Source organism: Vulpes lagopus, chromosome 1 (genome assembly GCF_018345385.1).
Source record: "Vulpes lagopus strain Blue_001 chromosome 1, ASM1834538v1, whole genome shotgun sequence".
Lineage (NCBI taxonomy): Eukaryota > Metazoa > Chordata > Mammalia > Carnivora > Canidae > Vulpes > Vulpes lagopus.
The window spans coordinates 137,550,700-137,577,203 of NC_054824.1; the positions used below are offsets into that span (position 1 = coordinate 137,550,700).

Sequence of the window (26,504 nt, forward strand, 5' to 3'; positions counted from 1 at the left end):
AAGTTTAAAGAATTATACAGTGAACAACTGGGTACCTACTGTTGACTCTTCTTAACATTTTACTGTATTTGCTCTAATACATGTCTGTTTACCCTTCTGATAGTTTTTTTCTGTTATTTCTCATCACCTGTGTAAATTCTCCAAATTTTGGTGTTACGTGATTTCTTCCAGAGATCAAAACCAGTAAGGCATCTTTCTCAGAACAGGTTTTTTTTTTTTTTTTTTTTCTTTTTCTGAACAGTTTTCTGATCTTGTCTCTCCAGGTAGTGGTGTCTATGTGCTACTCTATCTTCATGAGATTTTGTTCCTAAAGAGAATTTAATTTCATTGTTTGTTGTTTTGGATACATATATAAACTAAACTAGAGATTTCATCTAGTTGAGGGAAGGATTCAAGGCAAAAATAAAATTACTCCAGAATAAAAGATACAGATATTTAAGATCTCCTCTCATTTTGTAGAAGAGGAACTTGAGTCTCAAAGCTGCACAACTAACCATATGCCTGTACTTAGTGACCATAGCTGTTGACTTTCTGTCTGGTGCATTTTTTTTTTTTAAATTTTATATATTCATGAGAGAGACACAGATTGAGAGAGAGAGAGAGAGGCAGAGACACAGGCAGAGGGAGAAGCAGGCTCCACGCAGGGAGCCCAACACGGGACTTGTCCCGGGACTCCAGGATCACGCCCTGGGCTGAAGGCCATGCTAAACTGCTGAGCAACCTGGCCTGCCCTGTCTGGTGCATTTTATGCTGTAGTTTTATCTCATTATTTCAGTATGTTTTTAGTAATAAAGTGATGATGGCAAACATAGAAAGAATGTCTGCTCTGTAACAGGCATGGTACTGCACTATTGATCCTCTCTGGTTTCTCTTTGTTTTTTTTTTGTTTGTTTGTTTCTTTTTTTTAAAGATTTTATTTATTTATTCATAAGAGACAGAGAGAGGCAGAGATACAGGCAGAGGGAAAAGCAGGCTCCCTGTGGGGAGCCTGATGTGGGACTTGATCCCAGGACCCCAGGATCACGCCCTGAGACAAAGGTAGATGCTCAACCACTGAGCCACCCAGGGGCCCCTATCCTCTCTGGTTTCTAATCGCTTTAGCATCTGTGCAGAGGAAAAGTTATCTTTATTTTACAGGTGAGGAGACAGGTTAAAGAACATGTATGAGATCACCCAGCTAGTACCTGGTGGAGCCTGGATTCATATCTGTCACTGACTCTAGAGCTCTTGCTCTTCATGTCATGTAATCTTCTGACCATTAGCTAGCTTGTTGTTCTCTCCAAGTTATCTAATTGCATCTTACTGCCGGTGCATCTTGTTTCTTTAGGTTCTGTTTATTTATTTGTTTACCGTACAGGTCAGCATTTACTCCTGTATATAGTAAATCTTTGTGCATTCATTTACATCCAGATTTGAAAACCGTATTTTTATTTCCAGAGTGCTCTTATGCCTGCACAGTTATTCTTTAAGACAGAAGATGGAGGCAAATACCCAGTTATATTTAAGCATGGGGATGATTTACGCCAAGATCAACTTATTCTTCAAATCATTTCACTCATGGACAAGGTGACTATAACCTTATGCCGGCTGGGAACATTTTTTAATTTTGGAAAATTGTGGTTTGGTGTATATGCTGTGTATGGACACAGAAGTATTTTTAACATTCAGGTACAATCCTAGGAATCTCAGCGGTCTCCACTTGACCTTGAACAAGTGTAGTTGTTTTTGTACACTGCAGAGTGACTCTTGGTATGAATACAAAATGAAATTGCACGCATTTCTTTTTATTAAAACTTTTTTCTCAGTTCCGTTCTCTCCATGTCAGGTTTAGTAATTCCCTTCCTCTTAGTCAACTAGATCTTTTTCTTCTTAAAATTGCATCCCTGCCCCTGGCTTTGAAAGGAACATATTTGCCCTCGTCTCCTTTTTTTCTGAGTTCTAAAATTCTTGGTGACTAGAAAGAACTGCACAAACGAGTTGGAGGAACCCTACTATTTATTGAATACTATTGACAGTGGTTTAGGATAAGATAAAAAAAAAAATCGGTATACCATCAAGTAAGTGCTTAATAAATTTAATTTATTTTGATGATCAAAGTAAAATTAACTAATTTAGTTAAACTTCGACTTAGATTTACCCCCCTAGATCTCTTCTATTCAGTTATCAGGGTACTTGCCTACAAAACTATTTCAGAACAATCTTTATATTTGGTTAACATATTTTATCTTTTGATCAAAAGCTGCTACGGAAAGAAAATCTGGATTTGAAGTTGACACCCTACAAGGTATTAGCCACCAGTACAAAACATGGTGAGTTCATGTCATGCTGTGCTTTATTTCAGTGTCCAGTGACTATACTTCTCCCCCTCTAACTGAAAGTTAAGAATAGAGATCAAACTCCTTTGTAGCACTGAAGCCCAATTGGGCCTCCCACCTTTTCTCCCTCCCTTCCTCTGGAACTCATTAAATGGCATGTCTGTGAGAAGAATCAACACTGTATATACTGTATTTATTTGCATTCAAAACTGGTTACGATTCACAGTAGTTTCATGCATAGTAATTTGGGTCCTGAATCATTATTTGAGAGTTACTATGACCCAGAGTGGCTTTGTATTGTGCTCTGCTTAAAAAAGCCACTCAGCAAATGATGTTGCCTTATTAACTCATGTTTTTAATGTATAGATCGATAGCATCTAAGTTTTTTCTAAGGTGAATAACTGCTGGAAATCTGATAGATGATTCCCTAAGAATACTTGCCTAATGCCTATTGTAAATTCCATGGTCTTGTTACTCTTGGAGCTTTTCACCCTTAGATACCTGGGAAGAATAAAATATATGTTTTAGGTTTCCTGCTCTTTCCCTGGTCACCCTCAAAGGTTTTTGGTGGTGTCATTCCTCTTCTCATTTTTCTCTCAGAATGATCTTGTTAAAAATGCCCGTACGCTCTGTGACTATCCTGCATAAATTGATTAACTCACTTCTGCGTGCTCTTCGGACAAACACAAAAGCCTTAGCTTGGTTTACAAGTTCTGACGTGCTGTGACACACTCCTGTGCCTGTTCTCAAGACTCTCTTTTGCCAGTGTCCCCCTTGCTTCCCAGGCATTGGCCACATGGGCCACCTTCTGTTTGCTCAGACACACCATGTTCTTTTCAGCCTTATGGTCTTAATGCATGCTTTGGTTATTATCTTTAGCATCCTTTCCTCCACACCTCTCTGTGGTGATTTAGGTCTGCCTACACTTTTCTCTTTCCTGGTACCCTTTTCTTTGTAATATTTATCCCAGGAAGATTTGCAGGCTTGTATAGTTTATAAAGGCAAGGTCAAAGCTCTGGTTTTGTTTGTTTGTTTGTTTGTTTGTTTTTAAATGGCAAAATTCTTATTACATGGTAGAAAGACAATAAGTATCTTTTAAGTGAATTAATGCAGAATATTCCATTTGTGATACAGTAGTGAATGAGGCATTTCTTACTCTAAAGGATTATGTAGTAGTTTCCTTCATTCAACTTTGATTTTTTTGTAGATTTATTGTTTTATATTACTATTGTGTCTAGACTTACTAGACTTTTCTCATTCTTCTTCTCCCATATAATGTCCTCTTCCCATTCTTTTTGGTAGTTTGAGGGATTTATACTTTCTTCTCCTATCATTTTCAGGAAGTGGCAGAAGATGGAATGTTAGACAAAAAAAGCCATTGAACATAATACACTTTTAGGCACAGGTGATTGATATTACATAATTTCAGATTTCTTAAAGTGATTCTAAATTTGGAATATTTTTAATTGATATATGTTATAAAAGTACAGAAAGAAGAAATTTTTGTGCCAGATTTAGGAAGCTTAGTTATTACTTTCTCTTCCTTGTATACAGTAATAGTAACTGACCTGGAGAAATACACAGATAAATCAGCTTAACTGGAAGAAAAGTTTTCTTATACTTCCTGTGACTTAAATGCCAGTCTAAATATATTATTTACAGACCTGTTTAAGTTGGTCAGGTATGTAGTGTATGTATTTGAAAATGAAGGTTATTCTTAGTAGAACCATTATTTTTATTGCTTAACCAATAGTTGTACTTAATGCAATGCATATATTTCTGTGTAGGCTTCATGCAGTTTATCCAGTCAGTTCCTGTTGCTGAAGTTCTTGATACAGAGGGAAGCATTCAGGTACAGAACCAATTTTAAATGAGTTATACAGTTTATGACTATATTACTGTAAAATTTTCAATCTTTATCAAAAGTATATAGAGTTAAAAATGAATGTCTCCTTTTACCATCCTTCTTCCCTCACATTATTTTTCTTTCCTTCAAAGTAAACAGTGCTAACATTTGGAAATTCTTCCATGTTAGTGCATACGGATGCTCAACTCCTGAAACAGTGCCTGGCATATAATAGGGAAGCAGGAATTAATTAAATTAAAAATTTGTTAGTTTATGGTTATATAATACTCCAAATTATGGAAATTCTTTAATTTGTTTAACCCTAAATGAACATTTGATTATTTCTAATTTTTGTTGTTATTCAGAACAGTGCTACATACTCTTGCTCATACATACCTTTGTTTTTAAGACCCCTGTCTTCCTCTCCAAACTTGTCGCTCTGCTTTAATATAAGAAAAGGCAAGCAGTGCCTAGGATTATACCATGTGTGTCTTTGTAATTTTTTACACTTTAAACACATGGATTAGTTCTTATTGCATCTTAATAGTTTACTTTTGTTATTTTTTAAATATGATTTTTCTTTTTTCCTATGTAAGAAAAAAATATATAATTTACAGAGAAAACCTGTTTACCTGAGATGAGATGAAAGATAATACAGAGAAGGACTTGACAGAGAATATGTGCTACAGTGTGTTTTTTGTCTTTCCCAGTCTAACATGTTGCAGTAATTCATTATGGAGTTTAGATTTGCAGAAAAGCATTATTCTGATTTCTTGGGAAAGCAAGTGGTTATTCTGTTTTTTGGTTTAGGGAATAGTCACATGCAATGGTTAAAAGCTCAGGCTTACTGGAGTCTTAGGGTTTTCTATATACATATAGTATGTCATCTGCAAATAGGTGAAAGTTTTACTTCTTCCTTACCAATTCAGATGCCTTTTATTTCTTTTTGTTGTTTAATTGCTGTGGCTAGGACTTCTATTGTATTGAATAAGGGTGGTCTTATTTCTGACCTTAGGGAAAAGCCACTCAGTTTTCCCCATTGAGTATGATGTGAGCTGTGGGTTTGTCACAAATGGTCTTTATTATGTTGAGGTATGTTCCTTCTAAACCTACATTGCTGAGGGTTGTTTTGTTTTGTTTTGTTTTTAATCATGAATGGATGTTGTACTTTGTCAAATGCTTTTTGTGCATCTATTGAAATGATCTTTTATTTATTAATGATCCTCATCCTTTCTGTTATTGATGTGACATATTACATTGATTATCAAGTATTCAACCACCCTTGCATCCCAGGAATAAATCACACTTGATTGTGGTGAATGATTTTTCTAATGTATTCTTGGATTCAATTTACTACTATTTTTTTAAGGATTTTTGCATCCATGTTAATGAGAGATACTGAGCTCCTAGAATTGACAAATGAATTCAGTAAAGTTATAGGACAGAAAATCAGTGTAAAGATCTGTTGCATTCCTATACACTAATAATGAAGTAGCAGGAAGAGAAGTTAGGAAAACAGTCCTATTTACAATTGCACCAAAAATAATAAAATAATATACCCAGGGATAAGAGAGGTGAAAGACCTGTACTCTAGAGGGAAGCTATAACACACTGATGAAAGAAGTTGAAGACGACACAAAGAAATGGAAAGACACTCCATGTTCGTGGGTTAAAAGAACAAATATTGTTAAAATGTCTATACTACCCAAAGCAATAAACACGTTTAGTGCAATCCCTATCAAAATACCAACAGCATTTTTCACAGAATAAGTACACTCCTCAAATTTGTATGGAACCACAAAAGACCTCAAATAACCAAAGCAATCTTGAAGAAGAAAAACAAAACTAGAGGTATCATAATTCCAGACCTTAGACTATATTACAAAATTGTAATAATCAACTTTGTACTGGTACAAAAATAGACACACAGGTCAATGGAACAGAATAGAAAGCCCATAAATAAACCCACAGTTACATGGTCAATTAATCTTTGACAAAAGAGGCAAGAATATGCAATGGGAAAAAGTCTTTTCAACAAATGGAGTTGGGGAAACTGGATGGCTGCATGCAAAAGAATGAAACTGGACCACTTTCTTACACCATACACAAAAAGAAACTCAAAATGGATTAAGGACCTAAATGTGAGACCTAAAAACATAAAAATCCTACAATAGAACACAGGCAGTAATTTCTCTGATACCAGCTGTAGCAACATCCTTTTAGATAGGTCTCCTGAGACAAGGGAAACAAGCAAAAATAAACTGTTGGGACTATATCAAAATAAAAAGCTTCTTCATAGCAAAGGAAACAAGCAACAAAACTAAAAGACAGTGTACTGAATGGGAGATGATGTTTGCAAATGACATCTGATAAAGGGTTAGTATCCAAAATATATAAAGAACTATACAACCCAACACCCTAAAACCAAATAATCCAGTTAAAAAATGGGCATAAGACATGAACAGACATTTATCCAAAGAAAACATCCATATGGCCAACAGACACATGAAAAGATGCTCAACATCAGTCATCATCAGGGAAATGCAAACCAAACCACAGTGAGTTATCACTTCACACCTGTCAAAATGTCTAAAATTAAGAGACTCAAGTATTGGCGAGGAATTAGAGAAAATGGAGTCCTCAAACACTGTTGGTGAGAATGCAAACTGGTGCAGCCACTGTGGAAGACCGTATGGAGGTTCCTCAGAAAATTAAAACTACCCTATGATCCAATAATTACACTACTGTGTATTTAACCAAATAATACGAAAACACTAAATTGAAAGGATATATGCACCCCTTTGTTTATTGGAGTATTATTTACAATAGCTAAATTATGGAAGCAGCCCAAGTGTCTATCAATAGATGAATAATAGATAAAGAATAGGTGGGATATACATACACACACACACACACACACACACGCCATGCACAATGGAATATTACTCAACCAATTAACTGTAAAAAAGGACGAAATCTTGCCGTTTGCAACAACATGGATGGATCTAGAGAAATACAATGATAAGTAAAATAAGCCAGTCAGAGAAGGACAAACACCATATGATTTCATTCATATGTAGAATTTAAGAAACAAAACAAGTGAACAAAGGAAAAGAAACAAATTAAAAAAAAAACAGACTTTACCTATAGAAAACAAACAGATGATTACCAGAGGGAAGGTGGGTGGGAAGGGAGATGGCAAAAAAAAAAGAAAAAAGCTTGTGCTCAGAACATTGAACTGCCTGGGGTTGAATTTTTTCAAATAGCTTTTCAACTGTAAACCTTGAATAGCTTATTAACCCTTTGTGCAGGGCAGAGTTAGCATAGCTGACTTGAAGCTCTTTCTTTTAGAAAGGCCTGCTTGCTAGGTTAGCCTTTGACTGATACCTGGGAACTTGGCCTTCAGTGTGTTGATCCTCTGTCCCCTAACCTACATAAAGATGGTTCAGTGTGCCTCGATAGTTTGTGATGTGTAATTTATAGCAAACAACTTGCTTTCCCTCTAGAATTTTGGCAGTTGCTAGAGGGCGTCTATATGACCAGCTTCCAGTAAAACTTTGAGTGATGAGTGTCTAACAAAGGCCTCCTTGGACAGAAACATTGCACCCACATGACTGCCTTTTTTATTTTAAATTATTGATGAAAAATAGCAAATAGGCTTAGTGTATCTTCTTATAAAAGAGAGCCAGAAGGCTTACACATGGGTTTCTCCAGACTGTGCCCATGTATTTTTCCTACGCTGAACCTCCTGTGTATACTTTTGCTTCAATAACGGTCAGCTGTGGTACAACCATATGTTGATTCTGTAATTCATCTAACACATCAAACTTGTAGGAGGCCTTGACCCACTAACATATCCTTCAGGACTCAGTTTCTGCATCTGTAAAATCTGGATAATAATACCTGCCTCTAGGATTGTTCTGAAGATGATGTAAAGTGTATGTAGAGTTTTAACATAGTTTCTAACTGAAGTAATTGTGTAATGGAGTTGTCAATTATTATGTTGCTCTGTGCAATTATGATTTGGTAAAATAAGTATAGTGGCAGTTTGTATACTGATATTTGGTTTTCATGTATGATCTCTGTAAATAGTTTTGCTGAGTCATAGGTTATTCTCATGTTCAACTTCAGTAGATAATTAAAAACTGCTTTCCAAAATAATTGTTTTTGGAAAAAACTGTTTCTCATCGCTATACATCTTTGTATAATTTTGGTATTGTCAGACTTTAAATTTTTTTTTGTATTATCAGACTTTTTATATTTTGGTATTTTGTTGTGATTTAGTTTGCATTTCCCTAATTACCCGTAAGGTTGAGAATTTAAAAATATATGTATAGGCTACTTACTTCTGTGATGTGCTTCTTTACAGCTTTTGTTCATTTTCCTTTTGGGTTTTTATTGATTTATAGGAATTCTTTATATATTCTAGGCATAGATTCCTTGTCAAACTTATAGGATGTTTAGAAAAGATGAAACATATGATGAACTTTTTTTTTAACAGCATGTAACTTGTATTTTCAAATAATATATACTGTTTTTCTTTAACTAAATCTAATATGTAAGGTAATAGTTCCTTAAGGTAGTCAAAAACAAAACAAAACACTGTTTTCCCCACTGTTTCCAGACTCTTTGGATACTCTAGTGCACTCATTTTTCCCCTGTAATTCTTTTGTTCAGTTCACATCTCTCTTATATTTATCTTTCCATTAATTTCCCCTAAGAATTATTAGCACTTGTATTACAATTAATTTATAAATTTGGATGCAATTTAATTGAGCTTTTTTTTATTGATGTATAGTTGACATACAATATTAACTTACTTTGAGGTGTTTGACAATTATATACATTACAAAATAATCACCATAAATCTAGTTACTGTCTGTTACCATACAAAGTTATTAAGAATATTATTGACTGTATTCCCTGTGCTGTACTTTCATCCCCTTGACTCATCTGTTTTATAACTAGAGATTTGTTAATGGTAACAGTAACTATACTTAAAAGATGATTTTAATAACTCATGTTCACTTTAAGGAGAATGATCCAAAACAAATCCCTCATTGTTTACATTCAGAAGAAAGGTAAAAAAGTGATAGATTGAGCATAGAGAAATAGCAGTAAATTTATTTTATTTTATGTAATGTTTTCCCTAAAGTATAAAAGTAGGTATATAAAGTCCACATTTTATAATTATTGACTAAACTTTAGACACTTTGTCATTTCTTATGATTTCAAAATGTCTGATTTGTTTAAGGATTGTATCGAATTTGTAAACATGTAAATTATATCTTTTCAGAACTTCTTTAGAAAATATGCACCAAGTGAGAATGGGCCAAATGGGATCAGTGCTGAAGTTATGGACACATATGTTAAAAGCTGTGGTAAGTTTTTCAAGCTGTACTTTCCACTGACACATTGGACTGAAGGAAATAGGCTATCCCAATGTTGCCATATTCATACAGATTTACAGTTAGCACATTGTAGGATTTCATCTTAGTCCTTTTGGGCTGCTGTAACAAAATACCAGAGGGTGACTTATAGACTGCAAGTCCAAGATAAGGTACCAACATGGTCAGGTAAGGGCCCTTTTTTTGGGTGGAAGACTTTTTGTTGTATTTTCATCTGTCCAAATGGGCTAGGAAGCTCCATGGACTCTCATTTTTTAGAGCACTAAGCCCATTCATGAAGCGTCTACCCTCATGATGTAAGCACCTAATACCATCACATTGGGTGGTAGGATTTCAACATGTGAATTTTGGGAGGACAGATATTCAGATCATAGCAGATTTATATGCTCTAAAAGAAGATGATTAAAAGATATAAAATCCTGATAAAAGAAGTCACTAATGTTTTGACATAAGAGTGGTAACAAGTATAAATTCTATTTAGTCTTTAATGAGTGTATCTTTGTAATCACTTAACTGTGTTATAATTACAAGTTATCTCTTCTTGGAAGTTGTTAATTTTCCCCTGGATTTTCCTTATGTTTGAGTAAGTACAATTAAGTAGACTCTGGGAAAAGTCTGTCAATAATTATACTTTAGATAAATCTTAAGAACTGTGTTAGGAGGATGCCTCTTATGGTATTATATTTTATGATCCCTTCTTGGAAATAAGTAAGTGGTAGAATGCCATAGGAATTCATATGTTTTAACTACTTAATGCCTACCTATCCTCATGAAGTTTGTATTCTAGAGGATTATTTTTAAATTTTAAGAAGTTCTATTTTTGTTTTTTGTTTTTGTTTTGTTTGTTTTTAATAACTATATTGTTTAAGGGAGGGTTAATAAAGGAGTTAACACTAGAATTGAGCCCTGGATGGGATATAGTATGTAATAAGTTATTCTTATTTATGTAAATTTTATGCTTCTGTTTCCATTTATATGTATTACTTAAGTTAGGGAGAAGCAAATAAGGGGCTTTATAGACATAGGACAATTGTATTTAAACTTTCATATCATTTTATGTCTTATAAACTGCTTCTTACACATGACATTAAAAAATTTTTCACAATGTTCCTGTGAGGTTGTATTCCAGATTATTTTAGACAACATAGTTTCTTACCAAATTTATACTTGATGATGCAGTTTTTGCTGAAAGTGTAAAGAAAATGTAATATTCCTGAGAACTTTAAAATTATGAAAATAAAATATGTATGTGTATATTAAAATCCTCTAGAGTTTTTACCTTATTTTTTACTGAAAGAATATAACATGTATTACATGTAACTATGTTTATCCATAAAAATGACCACATACAGTGTAGATTTAAGAACTAAAAAAAAATTGATTGAAACATTCCGGAGAAAATGTACTTTCTTTTACTTCCCCTTGCTCTCACACTCTGTATTTTTCTTGTCTTTCTCTCCTCCCTTCCTTATTTTCATTCTTTTCTTCTTTCCTTTTACCCTTTCTTTCCTTTCGTGTTTTTTCAGACCTTAAACTGTTTTCTACATTCTGAAAAAATTACATATCATCTAAAGATGGACATCTAAAAAAAATAAATAAATAAAGATGGACATCTAAGATCGCTCACATGGCACCTCATACTGTCTTTTATAACAAAGCTTGTCAATCAGGTCTCCTGTATATGGCCTTTCTGTGGCTTGGGTTTCTCAGAGCGGGGTTCCAATATTCTAAGAGATGGAAATAGAAATTATTGGTTTCTGAAGGCCTGGACTGGAAAGCTGTTCATTTATCATTTCTATCATACTCTTTTGGTCAAAGCAGTCACAGCCTGCCTGGATCCAAAGGGAGGGACTTTAGTTCCCACCTTGAATAAAAAAGGGTGTTAAAGGATGTGTGTGGCTTTTATCTTTATCCTAGTTCACAATATCTTGTTACATGAAATATTTCAAATGCCCTCCAACAATTAATTATTTTGTGTCTTTCACTGAACTTTAGTTACTGTAAACTTTTTTACATTGTAAGTCTATTTAATAAAGGAATGGTAACTTTTCTAGTTGAAATATGTACAGACATAAATAATTTATGAATATTGACTACAATTTGAAAATTTTAATAAAATCACTTTTTATATAATGTTCCATTTTTTTTCTAAGACCTAATGAAAATGTGACTGGATTTTTCATGTAAAAAAAATAGCCATTTAAATTCTACCTCTTGGACACTTAAATTCAAATCGGATCTTGTTCCTCTCTTTTTCCCCAATATTACACATTTATTCCGTCCCTGATAATTGATTTGATGGCAGGCCTTCTCTTCATCTTATTTTGAATAGCCCTTTGTTTCCTTCTATAATAGGCTGTGTTACAAAATCACTTGTATTTCAGTGAGTTTGGTAGCATTATATTGAAGGTTGAAAGCCAATTGAATTTTTCATTAGAGGAGTTAGTGATTAACAAGCTGCTAGCCACTTTGCCCTAGAATCTGATTGTCGGACATTATCATATAGATGTATGTGTAACTTTTGTTTTAGAAAGTAAAGTTTTAAGTTTTGGGTAGAGTGTAAGAAGAAAGTGATAATAGTTATGGTGACATTTTTTCCAGCTTATGCAAGGTGTCAAGTCTATATCATGCAAGTAAATGTGAGGACACTAATTATTCTTACACGCGAATCTTTACTAAGTAAAGGGAAAGTCGTTTAGTTGACTAGTATTTCTCTGTATTTTACTTTAAATCAAAGTTGCATTATAAAACCAATTTGACGATATTCTACATTTCACATGGGGTCAGAATACTAATGGACAGAATCCTTTTGACAGGTATAGTATTTCTGCTGAAGTCAAATAGCTTTGGTTCCTCTAAAAATCCCCTGATCTACTCTGTGCCATCTCAGACTGTTCTAAATCTATTATCTGTGTCCTAAAAACTTTTGCGGATTAACCCTGAATTCACACCTCCACCATTTATATAAATGTGAAATAGAGAGGATCATATGCTATCTCGCTTGACTTCAAAAAACATCAGTTGAAGTGACCATTGAACATACCTAGTTTTGGTCATCAAGCTGTATTTGCTCATCATTTATTTCAATGACCTCTAGTTCCTCAGTGTCAATGCCACTGCAGTCATTTCATTACAGGTGTTAGAGCCAGCCAAGATCTTTGTGATTCTCTTGGCCTTTTCCCTGTGGTCGTTAATGACTGTTGCCAATGGAGTCCTCAGATTTGCAGTCCTCATGTTTGCAGTCTAGCCAGCCTGGGAGAAAATACCTAAAGGGCTCACTCCCCAGCTCAGTCTGCCCCATCTTTCAAAATGATTACAAAACTACATTTGCCTACAGTTCCCTGGCCAAGCCTAAGTGCAGACGAGGCTGGGAAGCACCTTCTCTTTCCTAGGCACAGTCTCACTCCCCACATCCTGGTTTTGTTTTAAGGAAGCAGATAGGACAGTGTATAGGTAAATGACAAGTTCCTGTCACACTACAGGTATTTTGAGAGTAACTGATTTGTTACAGTTAAGTGAAATTGTTAGTAGAAGCATTTTTTGGAATGATAGTATGCTTTCCTATAATCTGTATATATGGATATATTTTGAAATATATACAATATAGAATTTTATCTACAATTAGAATATGATTAGTTCTTCTAAACAAATATATTTGAGCTTAAATATTTTGTTGAGTGTTACTCCTATCTAAGTAGCCACTTTGGGGAACAGGGCCTATATACAGTACAGAAGTGGCATGAACAAGGACTTTAGGATCATAGTTAGTTTCACATCCAAGTTCAGTGACCTTGGACAATCTTGTTAACTTACGGAGCCTGAGGTGTTTTCATTTGAAGGGTAGTTATAATACTTAACTAGTATTATTACAAAGGTTAGAGATGATGAATGTAATGTGCCAAGCTAAGTAATCTTCAATAAGTTGTTACTGTGATTAATTAATAATTAAAGATTAACCCAGTGAAATTAATGTGGTCATTAATAGGTGGTTCAGTCTTTCGTCTGTATCCTAACTGAAATAAACATGTTTTTGTAAATACTGATGTAGTTATTGTAAGTTTGCAAATTATTTCTTGTCAGGTTACTAACAGGAGCAATAGAATGGAAAAAAAGTACTCTTCAAAAAGGTGTCATTTGCTAAATTTTGTTTGATCATTTTTAACACATGGCAGGTTTCTAGACTTTTTAGGAGAGAAAGATAAAAGAATAAAGCTAGAGCCAGTGATTCTGCCCCTAGCCCTGCTCATGTAATTTTTCTTAATACTTTAGAAGATTGTGCTGTGAACTTCTTAAGTGCTATTACCACTCAACGTGAATTCAGTTGTTTTTCTGTCTGCTGGTACTTCATGATTGTTTCTCTATCTAAAGATTTTTCTTTTAAACCCTGCATTTACTTTTGTTATCTTATAGATAATAGGGTTGTGGGATAGTTTGCTTCATTATGTGTATTTTTGTAGATACTTCTTTTTTTTTTGCTGTCATCTGTAACAAGTGTCCAATTTGAAATGAGAAGTGGGAGAATCATGTTATAGTTAAGGTTTCTGAAGCCTGAATTAACTTTTGATATAAGTGATTTTTATAATTTGACAAAATTCTACAGGATATTATTTCTCATGCAAATAGCAATTTATATTGAATTTTAAGTGGTAAACTCTTCATTGACTCAAAGACACATTTGAGAATTTAAGTGAGAAACCAAAAAGTAATCAAATTGAAATTAAAGTAACACAGACTTCTTTTATATTCATTTGTATATGGTTTGCATGTGTTTTTCACTACTTTTTCTGAATTGTTATTTGCAGCTGGATATTGTGTGATTACATACATACTTGGAGTTGGAGACAGACACCTGGATAACCTTTTGCTAACAAAAACAGGTAACAAATAATGGCTATTAGCAGGTATATACATTTTATATGCCAGTGATGTTTACTGTAGAATCTGCTTAGTAACAAAACAAGTTGCATAAATGAAGATAAATTGTATAGGTCTTAAAAGTCCCTTTATATGGTACCTTTGAAGGATACTCCCATCCCTTACAAGAATCACTTTAGTAGTAACTACAGATGGTCATCTGGCCCTTACTTCTGAAAATGCCTCCTTTCATGTAAAGCCCATAATGTATGCAAGGAGTCGAGTCTCTTACTGTACAGCTAGAGCATTAGAATGTTCTTTCTCTTACCAAACTGTACTTAACTCAAATTAACCCCGTCTTTATTTGTTTTTCCCCTTGGAGTTTCATGGAATAATCGTTCTCATCCCCCTCTTCCTGTTAACTGTTGAGCCCCTTGGCTTTAACACTATCTCTAAGCAAACAACTTCCAAACTTACAGCTCTGTGTACTTCAGTCCGTTTCTTACCACTTACTTGATATCCCAATTATGTGGCCAGTTATAAAAATTGTTCCCTTCTTCCACTACCTGTGTAATAATACCTGCTGCTCACTTCATTTTTTCCATCTCAGTAAATTGCAGCATCATCCATCTAGTTGTTCAAGCCCCAGGCTCAGGAGTCTTTTTTTTTTTTTTTTTTTTTTTTAAGATTTTATTTATTCATGAGAGAGAGAGAGAGGCAGAGACAGGCCGAGGGAGAAGCAGGCTCCATACAGGGAGCCTGATGTTGAACTCAATCCCAGGACTCCAGGATCACGCCCTGGGCCGAAGGCAGGCACTAAATCACTGAGCCACCCAGGGACCCCCACCACGGAGTCATTTTTAATTCTACTTTTGGTGTCATCTCACATATCAAATCTATGAGCAAAATCTGGTCTACTCTTCTCCAAAATGGATTCTGAAGTTATTCAGCTCTCTTCATTTCCACTGCTTTGACCCCATTTGAAGCCATCAACATCTTTTGCCCAACTATTTGAATAAAATCCAAACTCTTTATTGTGATAAAGTTATGGCTTGCCCACACTGACCAGTTTGAATGTGTGAATGTCAGACCACTCTTGCCTCAAGCAAATGTCCTTGTTTTTCTCTCTGGAAAGCTCTTATCTCAGATCTTTGCATGTCCAACTTTGTTATTCAATCTAAATTCAAGTGACATATCCTTAGAATAGCCTTTTCTAACTCTGGTCTGAAATGGTATGCTTGCCATACCACCCTTCTCCATTACTCTGTTATTTTGTTTTCTTTACTAGCCAAAGCTCTCTTTTTCAAATAATTTAAAATTTAACAAATATTTATTGAGCACCTACTATGTGTCAGGTATTGTTCTAGGTTTAGGGAATACTAAAAAGAACAGAACAGATACAAATCTAGGTCCCTGTGAATCTTGTTGACTTCTAATCATCATCACCTCCTCCCATTCGGGATGCAGGTTCCATGAGAGCACAGGCCTTGTCCATCCAGGTTGCTACCATGCCTCCAGAGCCTTGAACAACACCTAGCTAAAGTAATTCATAAATCACTGTTGACTTAATGAATGAGTAAATATTTCTGCTCTCTGTGTAGTGTTTTCTTCTCTGGGCTAAATAATTCAAATTTCTTTAGCCTTCCACAGAAAATAGATTTGAAATTACTATTAAAATGGTCTCTCAGGTAAGAACATTTTTGTTTTGTTAATATTCTTGCAGGTTATGATACCAAGAATTTAACACATCAAATGTAGCAGTACATCAGATGTGTCTAATTATTAATATATACTTAACCCTAATAATTCACATCATCTGGAATTTAATATATTCAGTTTTAATTAGTGTGAAAAATTATCTGTGGTAGAAATTGCATGTGGGAACATGTCTGTCTGTGTCAAGGCCAGGCAGTCCCTTTGGTAACCAGAACCAAGGAATGTCGTGGAGCTTCTTGCCAAATTTGCCAATTTAGCAAAGGATATTTATAAAACATTACAGTGTGTTTGGAGAGAGAATGTAAATTGGGAAAAGTTTTCCTGTATTCTTCCTTAACTCTTCATCTTCAGTTAAATTTTTAACCACAAGAATCAAAGTACCAAAGTGATTCCATTTGTTTTTTGTGTTGTAATCATTTTATAATTACAATGGAATTGTTCGTTGTATAGAGTGGCATTACATTTATAATGTGATTTTCACATATTTTGTTCCTTTTGAAACTGATAAGTAACAGACCTTTTTCTTTTGGACTTTGAAAATTGCTTTGTCATATGTGTGTATGTGTGTGTTGACAGGGATGTTTTAAGAATAAGATTTGGAAAGTGGAGTCTATTTAATATACTTCTGTGGTCCAGGCTAAATGGAAATGGAAATATAAAATTTCAGAAACAGGAAGTTTTAAGTGTCTTGTCACCAGTTTTCCACTAGAGGGTGCTCCAAAATTCTTTTTAAAAATCTAAAACTGCTAGGTGAGAGATACATTCTCTTTCTTTTGAAACATTCCTTTTAGTTATTTTTTCTTAACTAGTTCTTTAGTTATTTCATCCATTTATGTCATACAGTTATAATTTTATGTCTTACTAGGATAAATGTTTAATTTTCAAGTTCAGTTTGAATGAAATTAGATTATGTAAGGAAACACCAATTATGTGAAGACAAACAGAAGTATAATGCATTCCTTAACTTCTAAAAATTTATAATGATTTATTTTTTAATTTTTTGTTTATAGTTATTTTTAAATGAAAGTATATTTAAAGAGGTTTTACGTTATATTAATTATGTACGGTGTAATTAGACTTTGTATAGTATAGACAACTGTTATATATTTAAAGTGATTTTTGAATGAGGTTCATTGCAGGAAATACACTTCAGTATTTGTAGTTAAAAATGCCTCAAATATCATGAAGCCCTTCCGTTGTATATTTTGGATCTGTTATGCCTTCAGCCCAGACGATAACATGTTAAAATTTTAGATTGTCTTATATAACATTCCAATCTCAGTCTTAGTGGAGCAGTTTTCTTAATAATAAATAACATTTCTCCCATTTTTCAAAGTAAAATACCTTTGGTCTTCTGTTTTGCCAGTTTGAGTAGATTTAGTGTCTATGACTCTGCTTTGGGATGAAAGTGGTTTAGAATGGTAATCAGGGGGATCCCTGGGTGGCGCAGCGGTTTGGCGCCTGCCTTTGGCCCAGGGCGCGATCCTGGAGACCCGGGATCGAATCCCACGTCAGGCTCCCGGTGCATGGAGCCTGCTTCTCCCTCTGCCTGTGTCTCTGCCTCTCTCTCTCTCTCTCTGTGACTATCATAAATAAATAAAAAAAAAAAAAAAAAGAATGGTAATCAGAGTTGCACTCATTCCCTGTATGTCCAGTTCGTAGGTATGAGAGATGGAACAGAGAGGAAGAAGATACCTAAATTTCATTTTATTGAGGATCTCTTGGGGATTTGCCCACAACACATTCTTCTACCTATAAATTTAGGTGGGACCCAAAAGAATTAGATTGATAATTTGAGGAGTGTGTGAAGGAAAATGTTTCACTGCACAGAAAGAATTGTAAAATGTATACAACAATAGTGTGAAAAAGTGCAAAATAAAAGTCTCGATTCCAGATTTCCCAGAAACTTTTGCCAGTATTTATTGAGCTGTAGATACTTTAGCTTGGTGGAAGTATCCTCAGCTTGTCCACCAGAGGGCAATGTGTATCCACCATAAATGTGAAAGTCAGGAAATTCCTTTGTCAGTGTATTGCCATGTGGTCACTTATAACATTGTTTTCCTGAAGCAGATTTGGAGTGAATGGTGTTTCACTTATTAATGTAGTGATATAGCATTTTCTGGGCAAGAAATTAAAAATTTAAGCTCTAGAATGGGATTGGAAAACATGCAATTTTTTTTTTCAGAGTTGGTGTCCTTTGAGGAATTATTTATTTATTTATTTATTTATTTTTTTTTTTTTTTTTTTTTTTGAGGAAACTTTTACAAGTTTATCCAGGGTAATTCGATTGTGGCAGGGCTCAAATGGAACATGATTTGAGTTTATGTCAGTTCTAGGGGAAGTTTTTTGTTTTTGTTTCTATTTTTTAAAATTTGAGGAAAAAAAGTAGGACCAGTATAAGTGAAAAACTATTGTTTATGATATACAGACTTTACAATAGGGTGTTTACAATAAACTTTACTTAGTTTATAAGTAACTTAAAAACATTCACACATGAAAGCAAGAAGCTAGGTGTCTCTAGTAAAGGGAAAGTTCTGTGTAGGTCCTAAAGATGGTTCTTACAATATGGAGTTGTCCATTTTTGTAGTTAGAAGAGTGGTGGCTTTTTATCTGTCTTATAGCACTTTAGAGTAATAAATACTGTTTGAACCTTTTGTCAGAAAGCTTGAAGTTGAGAAAGTCATTGTTATCATAATTGGGCACTTTTCTGTATCATTCTTTAATTTTATGTGAAATTCACTTCCTTGTTTAATTCTGAGGAACAGCCTCATATAGGAGTTAATATTCAGGCTCTAAAGTAAAAATCTTTGGGTTTAAGTTTCCCCTCCACCATTGGGTAATTTTGGGTAAGTTGTTTATATCTGTGACTCAGTCTCTTTTCTGACTGTGCAGATAATAACTGAACCTCTCTTGTGATAGTGTGAAGGTTGAATGAGATAATATAGTAGAGTTTTTGTATATACTGAGCATATAGTAAACATTCCTTAAAGGCTGGCTAACTGTTATGGTTGGTTTGTTTTACTACCAGGAACTAAGAATGCTTTCCTTTTTTGGCTTATGTAGGTTTTTTTTGAAATCATGGTTTTAGACATAAAAAATAACACATTTCAGAAATTCCCTTTTGTCTCAAGTGGCTCTTTATTTTAGTAGTATAAGAAGGTTTATTAATTTATTAATTTATTTATTTTTGAGGTGGGGTCAGTCAGAGGGAAAGGGAGAGGGAAACAGAATCTTAAGTAGGCTCCAGGCCTAGTGTGGAATCCTGATGTAAGGCTTAATCTCATCACCCTGAGATCATGACCTGAGCTGAAATCAAGAGTTGGATGCTTAACCTACCGAGTCCCCCAGGTCCCCCAGTATAAGAAAGCTTATAAAAGAGACACAGTCAATTTGATTATTGATTTCATCTTATTCTTACTGTATTTTAAAGTAAACTTGATATTTTGAAAAGAAACATGTTTCTTTTTTCCTGGGGGAAGCACAGTAGTTCAAAATCTAAAATAGAATTTATTTACTATTCAAATGGTGATGCTTCCTAAGCTATCTGTATTTAAGTTAATTAGTTTGGTAGGTAAAATATACTCTAAAATATAACTTATAGACTAACTTTCTGTGTTTATTTATTCCCTGGAACTTGAGAAAAGGGAGCATAAAAAGTTTTATGCAATTAGTAGGCACCCAGTAAATCTTTTAAAAGGAATAAATGAACTAAGTTTTTCATGTTATTTTCACCCATCTTTAGCTTTTCTAGAATAATGTTTCCTACCTAAATTTAGTTTTCCTATAGACCGTGAATGTTAGTATTATTTGCCAGTTTGATTGGGTTTTCTCAATTGATGTATGCAAAAGAGAACCAGGCACATAAGACCACCCCTTTTTAATCCATAAATACTTTTTTAGTCTTTATTAATCATTACTGTAGATTCTTAGGTAATGAGAAGGACTTACCTTCATGTGAATAGTTTTCTTTTTAGACATTATTTAAAATCTGAGCTTTTGAAAGTTTCTTGAATATTCAGTATCAGGAAGTCAGTCTTCTTATGTTTACTGAAACATACCATAAAGAAAATGTTAATAGTTTCTATAAAGGGTTCTGGTTTTCTTTTTTTTTTTTTTTTTAAGTTTGTTTTAAAAAACATTATTTATTTTCATTAGAAGTAATAAAAAATGATAAAGTGCTATCTACTCTTTGTGCCTAAGGAGCTGGAAATTGCTTACTTCATGGAGAAAGTAACTTAGTTTGAGTCATGAAGAATGTATGGGTTTCTATGGGTTTCAGACAAGTGGAAAAAAAAGCACACCTTCTGGTAAAAATACTCAGAAGCTGAAATAAACAGTGCCTTTGCAAGTAATATAGGTTGGTTGGATTAGTTTAAGGTCACATTGTAGAGACAAATCAGTTTACGTCCTTTTATATCACCTTTTATATGGCAAAGCTTAATTCAATCATTGTAGTAAAACTAGATTGGATACTACTTTTTTTTTTTTAAGTTTTCTTATCAGGTGATCTATTTCTTAAAGCTGAGTAGACACTGTATTTGTTTTCTTTTGCAATAAATAATTTTGGAAGGAATTAGATTTTGATACACTTTAAAGCATTCAAGTTCCACCATGGACTAGCAACCATAAATTAGATTAATAAAAAATTACTACATTTTTATAGTGACCCTTTGAACAAAAAATGTGTCAAATTTTAAAGTAATGAGGTTGTACAACACAGGGAAACTGTAACTATTAGTATTGAATATGAGTTTTAATTCATTGAGATGATTCACTTTGCCGGTGTCCGTCCCCCATCCCCCGCCCCCCGCCAACAGTGACCTAACTGCAGTTGAGAGTTCTGTTAGTCAATAAAAAAAGTCTATGAGAAGTCCTCAAGCTTTGGCTTATATCAGTATCATCTAGAGAGCAAGTTAATACAGATTGCTGGGCCTCAGGCTCAATTTCTGATTCAGTACATATGATAGGGTTTGAGAATTTATTTCTGTAGCAAAGAAAACTACCCATAATTACTTGAAAAGATTATTAAAATTGTCCTTCCTTCTAAAAAGTCCTTATCTATTTGGAGGCTAGATTCTCTTACTTAAAACAATATATCATAATAAATAGAAGCAAATATGAGAATCCAGCTGTCTCCTATTAAGCCAGACATTAAAGAGATTTGAAAAATCTAAGGAGTGCCACTCATCTCACCAGTTCTTTTTTTGTTTTTGCATTAGAAAATAGTTATTAATCAGGAAAAAAAATGTTTTAATTTTGTTGATTTATTATTTTTAGATTCATATCTCTAAAAGGTCTCAGTTTTCATTTTAAATGCAGTAAATATCAATAGAGGTAGCCCAACTAAGGCTTATTTTGGATCTTTACTGATTTTTAAGAGTATAAAAGGTCCCTGAGACAAAAAGTTTTAGAATTCATTATCAAAGGCTATTTTTTTTGTTGTTGTTTATCTTCAAAGGGTTTCTGTTCTGCTTTAGACATTAAAATAGTTCTCCAGAAGAAAAGAATACTTAAAGGAATAAAACCTACATTGGCTTTAATGATTGTAGGAAAAATGAAAACATAGAAGATTTAAAAATGTGTTTTTCTAGAATAGAAATGGACCATAGAATCACGTATACTAAAATGTGGTTTGCCTACTTTTCATTAGTTAGCTTTCTTTTGTGCCTATTCTTAAGAAACCTAAGATCTTAACAGTTGAATGTGAAAAAAATTATATGAAATATTTAGCAGATAATTGGAATGTCTATGCTAGTCTATAATTAGGTATGTCATACTGTTCTTCATTACTCAAAAATTATTACTGAAAAACATTTTATTACTGTGCTTTTAGCTATAAGTGAAAATAGCTTTAACCAAGTATATTCTAAGGCTTAACTAAGCTAATAAGTATTGGGAGCATTGGGAGTGTATCTTAGGGAGTATTTTTAATTCCAAAAATAGAGGTTCCATTGTATCAATAAGTAGTTGTTCCCCATCTTCTCTGTTTCTAGGTTTCATGGTAGGACAACTTCAATATTCACATAAGAAAACATAAGAAAAATGCAACATTTACATAACACAGGCATTTTGTGGAAAAATAGTAAAATGTCAGGTTGTTTGCAAAGAAACTGAAGAGTGGGAAACTTAACAATAGAGTAGAGTGTCAGGGAAGAATATTTGAATTTTGGATTGTGTGGGATTTTTCCAAAAAATAGAGTGTATTATGGAGAAAAGAGAGTCAAAGAGAAGAATTAAGCTTAGGTGTAAAAAAATGGAGTAAGTACAGCTTTGAGATTGGTCATATATAATTATTAGATAGACAAAAGGGAAATTAAAAAAAAATAACCTCTACTATGAAATACTATTTACTTCAGCAGTATCTATTCTCTTTAACCCAAGAACTACACTCTGGACTACAATTTTAGAAATAAGTTAATGTCACTTACTCAGATGACAAGAAAATTTAATTAGCACCTCTTATTCCCTTTGTATTGCAAGTCAGGGACAAAAGGCAATTACAATCAGCATTCAGTTTGTTTTATGTACACTTTAACTCTTGACTGTTAATAGATTTGTTAATAGATTTGAATAAGCCCATACCTCCTGAATATCTTGATTAAGCATTTTTTTTATTTCATGAAGTGCATGTTTTAAATCATTACAAGTTTCATTTGAGACATTAACTTTTAAAGAAGCATTCCCTTTGGTATCAACGCGGATGAATTTTCTTAAAACATTAATAGCCTCTTTTCAGAATACATGACTCTTTGAACTTGCAAAACATAATAATGGTTTCATTGTTAGATACTGAATCTTTAATGCCTTAGAATTAAGCAGTAATCCTGTTCTTTGAGAGTTTTCTTACAAGAAGGATAGAAATATACTCTCCATTTGCAATCACTGATGCAGAGCTGACATTGGAATTCCAGTAATGGGTGTAGTGAAATGGAGAAAAGTGGAGCTAAGTTTCCTATTAAAGGATGGAGCCCATTAAGTAAGCCATGTATGATGGCTGATACAGTTTGATAGTAGGATAGTATGATTTATTTTTAAAAGTCAGTTTTGAATCAAAGATTGGTCAGATAGGTTATCTGCTCAAGTGCTGTGTATCATTAGAAACATATATTGGTAATGAAACAAAACATTTTGTTTTAAAGATTCATTTATTTCACAGAGAGAGGGCTTGTACAAGTTGGGGGAGGGACAGGAGGAGAGAATTGTCAAGCAGACTCCCCACTGAGCACAAAGCCCAACATGGAGCTGGATCCCATGACCCTGAGATCATGGCCTGAGCCAAAACCAAGAGTCGGATGCTTAACTGACTGAGCCACCCAGGTGCCCAAAACAAAAAATTATTTAAAGAATTAAACAAAACCAAGGAAAGTTTACCTCTACCTATAATATTGTAAGCTTCTCATCTCTTTTCCTCTTGAAGAGTAGAATGGTATTCGTCTAACAAGTGGGACCTTAGAGTGAGAGTAAAGCACAAATGAAGTGCTTAGCTTAGCTGAACAGAGAATACATGTTTTGTTGAAGTCATTGAAATCCTTAACAGAATTTGATTAGGGACTTTTTACCAACTCATGGAAAATTCAGTGATTGCATACCCCTTGAACTTTTAAAGAATTAGGAGACAATGCTTCCCTTGTAAGTACTACAATTATCAAACTCCTTATTCTAAAAATTGTTTCTCATCTTTTTTGGAATCATGGACTTTCCCTGGGGAATTTGGTGAAGTCTATGGATTTCCCCCCCAAATCAATTTTATTGTGGCTAGGGACCTGTGAAGCCCATTTTGGAATTCTGAAATGGTGTTTTTCAATCATGAGTAATACACAGAATTGTTCTAAATAGAAGTGAGATCCATTGTATTGACGTTACATTTTATAATCTTAAGTATGTATAATATAAAACCTGATGTTGACTTCTTATGGATCTACTCTTCTATAACTATAAAGTAAAAACAGGTTTATGAATTAAATCATGTTACATATTAGCACAATGTAATCCAACAACATTAACGTGACAGATGAAGTAATATTGACACGAACTTGTCATTTGTAGTATGAGTATGGTATAGATAGTATAGTATGAGTTCAGAGTGCTGTTAATTAATATATCCCATGTGAATATTCTTAAACTACTTTTCTCTACTTGAACTACTTTATAACCTTCATTTGTTCAGCATGTTGTCATGTAATTTCAAGGTATAACCAATTGTGCTTCTGTTAGTGTTAGCCTGAAGTAATTGAAGTAGCCTTGTTGTTTAATACTAACCCAGTCCAAAACACTGAAATCACAAGGTAGTACTAAGTAATAAGGATCTAGGTGATCCAGACTCAGCATATGGTAATTTTATTATAGATCTTCATGGAAATGAACATACAAAAATTTTAAAACAAAACAACTTCCCATAAGAACTGTTTTCTAGAAGGAAATTTCTTGTATTAATGTTTTTAAAGTCTAAGCTGTAAATGTGAATTTGAGAAAACAGTGGTTATCAGAATAGTGCAAAATAGTCCAACTAAGTGCTTCCGAATGCTAGGCCTTATCCTAGGTTTCAATACTATACAAAAATAAAGCAAGATTCTTGATTATAAGACTTAATGGTTCAGGAAGAGTTTAACCTGGGGGAGAAAGCTAAATGAAGAAATCGTTTCATTACACACTTGGCTGAAGTGTTTTGATATGAATAGGTGGGGTAGGAGCCTCACCAGTAACTCTTTACTAGATGGGTGCTGATGTAGGTCACCCTGGTGTGAGCTAGAGGAACCATTTCACTAAGCTGTTACTTTTTATTTTGAGAGCAAGGCTGGGGTGGAGGGGGGTTTGAGGTTGGGGGTTGACAAAGCCCTTTTTCAATTCTCTTCTGGTTCCTTGCTCTCTATATCTAATTATAATTCTTTCTCCCTCACCTCCCCCAGCTGTCATTTACTATACTTGATATACACATTCGTTTAAAAAGTTCTTTAGAGACTTCCATCAGTTCTCCAATTTGAACAGAACATTTTAATCCTGGTATAAGCTTAAAAAAAAAAGACAAGGAGATGATGTGGATAAATGGAAAACTGGTTTTCAGTAGAGTGGTTACATTGATAATGGCCACTTATTCTATAACCAGATGATGATAGTGTTTAAACCTTTGGATACTCATTCATGTGTAAGCTGTTGTTTCTCTTTACATATGAACTTCATATCATAGATGTAGTACAATGTCCACTGTCTACTCCAGACAATTTTCAGTGTAGTTTTCTTTGCTGTTGTTTGAAAATAGTACCAGTATCTACTTTGAATTTTACTTAAATTTAATATCATTATTGCCTTAAATTTTCCTTAAATTTGGACTTTTAAAATTATCTGGCCTTGACAATCTGAAGTTCTTTCTCATTTTCACAGTTGTATAGGATTTCCAACTTACTGTATTATTTAGTTTTTCATTGTAAGAACAAGCCTGGGAGGAGTGGCAAATAATAAGACTGCTTATCCCTTTAATTCCTGGCAGTTGTGATCTCAGATATAAGAGACATAAATACCAGTTCAGTATATTTTAAACATCTTTAAAATGGTAGTTATTAATATTTATTTTTAAACAGAATTCAGCATTTTAAATTTTTTTAAAAATGGTGATTGAAGTATTGAAGTTAAACATTTGTAAGTATCTTTAAGAGATCTGGTCATTAGATATTAAATAGCTTGATTTGGTTTTGCATTCAGACTAAAATGATTTTTTCCTCTTAGGGACATAGCTTCTAAAATGGGACAAAGCTATGGATTTAACTATTCTTGACTTAAACGAAGTTTTTTAGTTATTTTGCTTGACACACTTCTCTATAGCTTTGGAAATAATTGCCGTAACAGTGGACATTTAGACTGTTTCCTGATACCTGATCAAGTGAAACAAGGTGTCAGTTGTACTCAAGAGCAGTTACACTGCTGACTCAGAGGGCCCGCCATACGTTACTGTTCACTTGGGACTCCAGGGCCACATCTAGAGTCAGTTCTGTGCCCATCATTGTTTTATAGTTCCAACAGTGACTAAATGTTGGAGGATAACATTTATAAGTAACAGTAATAATGCTCAGAGAAAGAGTAGAGGTTTTAGTTAATGTGTTAGTGGATAGAATTGATGTATAAAAATATTTTACAAGATGGCAAAAGTATATCCAAAGTCAATACATGTACTTGAAGAAGGAAAGTTTTTGGCTGCTTCTCTTGAAGGGGATGATGGGTTGGGGTACCTAAGCTTCCCAAATACAATGGTGAAGGATAGGTTTTCACATAAAACAGGTTATGTATTATAAGACAAACAAGAGTGGGCAGATTGTACTAGGGAGATTTTTGGATAGCTTTTTAAATGAATTAATTTCTTCATTTAATATTGAG

At 33.8% G+C, this 26,504-nt stretch overlaps 1 protein-coding gene across 2 annotated transcripts in view; it reads left to right on the forward strand.

Annotated features, from left to right (window-relative positions):
- PIK3C3 (phosphatidylinositol 3-kinase catalytic subunit type 3) overlaps positions 1-26,504 on the forward strand; it is a 138,697-nt gene that overhangs the window by 86,627 nt on the left and 25,566 nt on the right. For both annotated transcript variants that reach the window (XM_041756685.1, XM_041756693.1), the window contains 5 exons: positions 1,438-1,566; positions 2,240-2,309; positions 4,103-4,167; positions 9,458-9,542; positions 14,372-14,446. In XM_041756685.1, coding sequence (XP_041612619.1) covers positions 1,438-1,566; positions 2,240-2,309; positions 4,103-4,167; positions 9,458-9,542; positions 14,372-14,446 — 424 coding nt within the window. The remainder of the gene's footprint in view (positions 1-1,437; positions 1,567-2,239; positions 2,310-4,102; positions 4,168-9,457; positions 9,543-14,371; positions 14,447-26,504) is intronic.